The sequence below is a fragment of the Xiphophorus couchianus genome, chromosome 13 (genome assembly GCF_001444195.1).
Source record: "Xiphophorus couchianus chromosome 13, X_couchianus-1.0, whole genome shotgun sequence".
NCBI classification, from domain to species: Eukaryota; Metazoa; Chordata; class Actinopteri; order Cyprinodontiformes; family Poeciliidae; genus Xiphophorus; species Xiphophorus couchianus.
Genome location: NC_040240.1, coordinates 24,742,595 through 24,749,166, shown reverse-complemented (window position 1 = coordinate 24,749,166; position 6,572 = coordinate 24,742,595). Strand labels below are relative to the sequence as shown.

Below are 6,572 nucleotides of genomic sequence, written 5' to 3'. Positions count from 1 at the left end.
GCTTGCCTGGGCTTGTTCATCACCACCAATAGGATACACCTTCTTCTTCTTCTTTTCTATTATGGCGGATCACAAGCAACTTTAAGGTGCATACCGCCACCTACTGTACATGAGTGTGTAGCAGCATTACTTCATATCTATTAAATTCTACTTTTTAATTTTGTATTCTTAAGATAAATAAACAATGCTTTCCTTAATTTGTGAATATCTGTTATGTTTCCTTCATTTCCTAATATACCTTTAAGATTCCATTCATGCCCTATATTTCTAACTATTCTCTTTAATTCTTCCCTTTCGAGTTCATTTGACTTACAGTTCATCAATATGTGTTCTACATTTTCTTTCTCTCCACATCTCTCACATTTATCATTATTTTTCCTCCCTATTTTATAAAGCATGTCATTTAAGTAGGTATGACCTACTCTTAATCTATTAATTATTATTTCTTCTCTTCTGTTTCGTTCATTAATGCTTCGAATTTGAACTGACTTTTGTACTTCATATAATCTTCTTCCTTTCTTATCTTCATTCCACATTTTTTGCCATTTCTTGATTTCTTTACTTTTAATTAGAATACACCTGTTTCGCTTCTCCCATTAAACACAAAGCAAGTCTCGCAATCAGTAGCAGTCACATGGAAATTCTATCTTACAAAAACTCCCCGTCCAACTTGAAGAAACACATCGAGGTAACTTCTTATGAAATGGTTATAATCCTCCTGTTTCAGTAACTATAGCTTGGTCACTAGACACTACTGTATTGTGAAACGTTGACCATAAATTAACTTTGTTTGGCATTGTTTCAGTTCCATACGTGGTGTATTTAGCTTAGGCCTAATGTTGACTGTAGCAGGCTACCTAGACTCCTCTGTTCAAGGGGGGACAGAAGCCATAGCGATAGCATTTTAGACTCAATTTAACGAATATAGGAAAAGCATGCAAGTTCAAAACCAGGTTTACAGATGCCAATAAGCTGCATTTCCCTCCCAGTTCTTTTTTTCTTTTGCATAATGACCAGTTGTGTGCACCACCTACTGACTGTAGCATTGACTGATTCACTGATTTGTGAAGTAGAGTAATCGTAACAGATCTTTTTCTTCATGTTGGCCGCATTTTCTGTACTATTTATTTTTCTCATTTTCAGCACTGACCTTACTTGAAGGGAAAACTTAAGGCTTACAAAAACTTTGTATTTTCTGTCCGGGAGGGTTTACTAAGAAGCTGGTTCAGTTGTAAAGCAGGTTAAGTTAACCTTGTGCTATAGGTAAAGCACCTAATTTTCTTAACTAAATGATGCCTGCAGGTATATCTATTAGCAGGTTTAATTTTGCCTGCACTTGGTTGGGTACATTATTTTAAGTGTATTTGACAAGTTTACCAAAATATAAAAATGTCATTCAAACTGCATTTGCTTTGTTTTACTTTTCATTACATTACTTGAGTACATCCATTTTTACAGTAATTTCCATACTTAAGTACAAGAAGTTTCAGATACTTTAAGACTTTAACTCAAGTAACATTTCAGTCAGTGACTTGGACTTTTACCAAAGTCATATTTTGGAGAGGTACCTATACTTTTACTTGACTCTGAGATTTCAGTACTTTATACAACACTGGCTGCGAGTAACAAGTTAAAACAAACTTGTTTTAACTAAAAATTCACCAGACATACCTGTAGTGTTTGTTTTAGTTTCATAAGCTTAATATTGAAATGGCAACATTTCCACAGAAATGTATATTTTGGTCCATCTGATGATGCATTTCTTAAATATTAAATTATTGTTTTGATCAGTCACCCAGTACTCGAGTAATCTTTTTACCATTTTGTTTACTTTTACTGTAGTGAAAATGTTGAAGGAGTGCTGCTCTTACTTGAGCTCAGTCACTTTCTGTTCTCTGTTGGGGAGGCGAACGTATGGCCTGTATTTGGCGGGACCGGGCCGATCTGTGCGGCTCCGCCTCGCTGCCTCCAGCTCTGATATAACTAAGGCTAGAGGTGCAAAGTTTCCGTCGCTGCAATACGCTCCCATGCCCAGTGTTGGCTGTCAACCCTGGAGGAAGTCCAACCCGGACGCAGCAAGACGATCCGGACTCCATCTGGGTCGGGTTCGTGTCTCACCTGAGCTGCTGGCGGGACGATGGTCCTGGAAGTTTGGAAGCATCATTACACCTGGGTTCTGTTAGTAAAATAGATTTATAGAAAATGGTTTTCAGCTGTTTATGTAAAAATGCAGTATTAGAATCTGCAGCATCAGACAAATCAGATAGGAAATGAATTATTTTCCCCTCTGAGTTTGATTTTACATCTTTTGCTTGCAAAAAACTGGAAGTTTACAAAAAGTTGAAAACCTGCAGAATAAAAAAAAATCTGAATTGAACTGATTATTCTTAAATCAGCACAACTGAGATTATGAATCATAAACCAATAGTACGGAAGAGGATAAGGGCCATTTGGAAAAAAATAATTCATTCTTGTTTTTCTCAGAAGTTTGACTTTAATCTCAAAATTCTGACTTTTCTTTTTCTTTTATCTCTTGAGAAAGAAGTTGTGGTTTTTTCAGTGGCCCTAGTCGTCTTCCGTAGATCGAGTTCTTTCGAGTTAAAATGATCATTTGAATCATCAAGCTCTTTGTTTGTACTCAGATTATTTGCAGTTGAGAATCTGAATTTGGGTTCTGTGAACTTTAAGCGCCTTCATCTGCTTCTAGGCGGAATATCTTGGATTATTATATTTTTTTAATCCTGCAGTTTTCAGAGCTTTTCCCGTTTTGCCTCAGCAGCTGTTCGGTTGTAAACCGAGCCGGAGGAAGGACCAGTTCACCTAACGCCCAGCTGAGCAGCTCCAGCTCTGCATCATTAATGCTCATCTATCATTCATGCTGGTCTCAGTAAAACGCACACCTGTAACGGTACATCCACCATCCGCGGCCTGGCAGCGGCCTGGCAGGTTCACCCCGCTCCCATCCTCATGACGGACCCAGACGAGAAGTTTCCTGCAGGAGAAGCGTCCCGGATGAGCGGCCCCGGTGCCGCCGCTGCCCCCGCGGCGCTCCTCAGCGGGCTGTGGCACTGCGGGTCCGTCCGGAGGAACAGCCGCCTGCTGCCCGGCTCTGTGCCGCCTGGACTCCGGAGCAGAGCCCCGCTCAGGCTGCCATCCCTTGCGGCCAAAGCGCCCCGCAGGCGGAGCGGCCTGGCCCGCCTCAGGTAAAATCACCCCAACGATCAAAACTCTGAGCCAAACTTCACCTTATGCTGCAGTTTATTGAATTAAATTAACATTTACTGCTAAATGCATAACAAAGATGACATTATATAATGTTGAAATACAACATTACTGCTATAAATTAATCTAAAATGTAACAAAGAAATAAGCAAATTGTAAGAAATAGTTTGATTTTTAAAGTTTGCAGGAAGTAATTATCAGAGTTGGGAAACTAGTTACATTTACTCAGTTACATTTATTTGAATAAGTAAATTTAAATACAATTAATTCAAGAGCACCTTACTCATCTATATCTAATAAATTACACTAAGTACAGAGTTAAATATTTTTGAATAAATTAGATAAACCTTAGTTCATCTAAACCATGTTACATTAATCTCTCTGTGTGTGTGTGTGTGTGGGTGTGTGGGTGTGTGGGTGTGTGTGTTAGGGGTTGTAGTCTGAAAAACGTTAATGATCTCTTCTTTAAATTATGTGTACAACATTTAAATGTTAATCAACTGAGCTTTTATATTTCAGACACTAAATTTGAACAAATCAGAAATTAAATGACATTTCCGTCACAAAATTGATCCAACATTTAATTAGTTTATTGAATTATTTTGCTCCTAAGTTTATTGTTGAGTTTTTAATTAGCTAAAAACGGTTCCGAAAGTGCAGAACAGGGTCTAAGGTGATCTGTTAAGATGTGATGAATCACCTCAACTCTCCTGCTTGCATCACTTTTCATTTCTAGTAAAAGCATCTGTCAGATCCCAGGCTGGCTGAAATTGTTTCCTCCCGGCCGTGTCCCAGTTTGACGGCTTTCTGTGAACCGGTCCCGCCGCCGCCGGACGGGTCAGGTACCGGTGACCCGTAATTCTCAGTGGGGGGGAAACTGATCCGCACCTTTAATTGAGAGAAACCCGAGTGACATGGGGGTCAAGTGCTGCGGTTAAGCTAGCTGACGTTAGCTGCACTTAAAGATTAGCGCATACATGGTGCATTCAATCAATCAATCAATCAATCAATCAATCAATCAGTCAAATTTTATTTGTATAGCACATTTCAGCAGCAAGGCATTTCAAAGTGCTTTACATCATTACAAACACAGAAACACAAAGCAATATAAAATCAATAATCAAAACACGACATTAATTAAAGTTCCATCAATAAATTAGTAATTGATTACATTTCAAATACAATCCTAATCAGGTGGGTTTAGGATTTACCTAAACCCACCTGTTACACTCCTACTGTGTTATATGGAACAAAATACCTGCTGCTGTTTTTATTCCCACTCAGGCTCACAATATATTATATATTCCTTTATTTAACCAGGTAAACCCCGCTGAGATCTAGATCTCATTTTCAAGAGGGACCTGGATCGTTTTAAACAATCACACAGTTTAAAACGATGTAGACGCATTTTAATGGGCTTCTGGCACCAGGCGCCGTTCACCTCTCACAGAACTTACGGTATTACGGTAGTAGAGGAGTATTTGACCTTCCAGGTTAAAATAATGAATGAATGAATGAATGAATGAATTAAAAATTAGACATAATTGTCAGAAGGGTAATAACCAGATGGTCCAAAATATAAAATATGTGTAAATTTTGGTACACTGATGAAAAAAAACAAACGTAAACTAAACTCAGAGTGGATTCCATGTTTTTGTGTCTCCAGCCTGAGCGAGCCGTCCCTCCTCTCCCCGGGTCAGGACCTCCAGGTGGACGGATGTTCTGGGTCTCGTCTCTCCAGCTGTTTACAGATGCGGCCTCCACCTCCTCCAACCTTCAGCAAACCCCCCGCCCTGCTGCCCTGCAGGAACTGCGACCAGCAGCACGACCAGCAGCTCCAGAGCTGCGGCCGACCGGCCTACATCCACTTCTCCCGGGCCATCCGGCCCGCCGCCCGGCCCGCTCCGGTGAGGCGGCACTCACACAACCCAGATGTGAGAGCAGAGATGCTGCAGGGTGACTTCCGGCGCCGCAACTCCTCTTCCTGCCAGGGAGAGACTCTGTTTGTGGTGGGGAAGCCGTGTTTCCAGGGCTGCGGCCCGCGGCCCCCTGCGGCCGCCGGGCCTGCGGGTCGAGCTCAGCTCCACGTCTTTCTGCCCAGCGAGGCCGAACCGGAGGCGGACAGGGAATCCGTGGATGAAGGCTTCATGGATGAACTGGACTGCAGGATTACAGCTCTGAAGCTGCAGCACACCCTCACCAACAACTCCTAGAACAAATTTATTTCTGCCTTGATCTGACTACAGTGCTCCAACCAGTTTGTGGACCTTGACCTCTGACCCTACCAGGAGTCTGACCAGAAGAGTTTCCTCATCAGACGTCAGAGCTTATATGGAGGGATTATTTTATTTTTTATGGTGTAAAACCCATTGGATGAATATTTCTAACAACTGTCAGTGGCACAAAAAGTTTGTATAAGCTCGATATGCTATGTGGGCGCTGCAGTAGAGGGGGCGCCAAACAACGGCGTAAAATGATTTCTAGTCTGCATTTTCTGTATTTGTCAGCTGTTTATGGTGTTATATAACAGAGTCACGCTGCAACACACACCAGAAAGTACAAAGTTGCATCACTGTATGTTAGTCTTATACTGTATGTTGTTATTATCATTAGTATTAGTGTCAATCTTGTTTTTTAATATATTAATTTTAACATTTTAAGAACTTTTTTGTGTGAACCTTCATATCCATTTTTCTGTTGCACTTTAATTTTCCCTTTTAATAGGCTGTTTCTATTCTTCTATTCTAAACGTCTAAAACATCAGAGAAGTGAACAATATTATAAGATTTTTGAACTAGAAACTCAACTAATAATTAATATCGGATCTTGTGCTCATCTTGTCGACGCTTGTCGATCACAAGATCATCTTGTGATCACATATTTAAATGAACCTTCAAAGTTGTGTGAAGAAAGAAAAGCTGAAATAAAAGAATACATCCAAGTTTATAGTCATACTTTCAGGAAATAACAAAAACCCAGAGGAATCAGCTGCTGTCTCTAATGTGGGGCGATTTTTATTATTGACATTTAACAATATTAAACAATTAATTATTACTGACAATAATAACACATTTTTATACTAACACTAATATTTATAATCAGTGTTATAAGAACACAAATTTTACCAACATTATTTTAAAAATATGTAACTTTTTAAAAATATATATAATTTTTGATTTAACCAGGTGAAACATGGAGATCCAGATTTCATTTGACACCTGAGCTTCTCCAGCGACACAACAACCTGGTTACACTAAAGTTAAACAAATTACAAAGCAGTTTAAAAGCAATAATCGATTAATACAGTCACATTGTTTATTTAATAAAACGCTCAAAATAATTTCAATGAA

General features: G+C 39.6%; 1 protein-coding gene across 1 annotated transcript; it reads left to right on the top strand.

The window, feature by feature from the left end:
• Positions 1-2,527: 2,527 nt before the first annotated feature.
• On the top strand, positions 2,528-6,163 carry LOC114155423 (uncharacterized). Its single transcript, XM_028035293.1, has 2 exons — positions 2,528-3,203; positions 4,889-6,163. The coding sequence occupies exons 1-2, from the start codon at positions 2,968-2,970 to the stop codon at positions 5,433-5,435; spliced, it is 783 nt and encodes a 260-aa protein (XP_027891094.1). The 5' UTR covers positions 2,528-2,967; the 3' UTR covers positions 5,436-6,163.
• Positions 6,164-6,572: the final 409 nt, after the last annotated feature.

What these genes read in the sequence shown, in the direction of transcription:
- LOC114155423 (XM_028035293.1), top strand. Translation starts at nt 2,968, where the DNA reads ATGACGGACCCAGACGAGAAGTTTCCTGCAGGAGAAGCGTCCCGGATG. An exon ending in AGCGGCCTGGCCCGCCTCAG is followed by an intron (nt 3,204 to 4,888) that starts GTAAAATCACCC and finishes TTGTGTCTCCAG; the next exon opens with CCTGAGCGAGCCGTCCCTCC.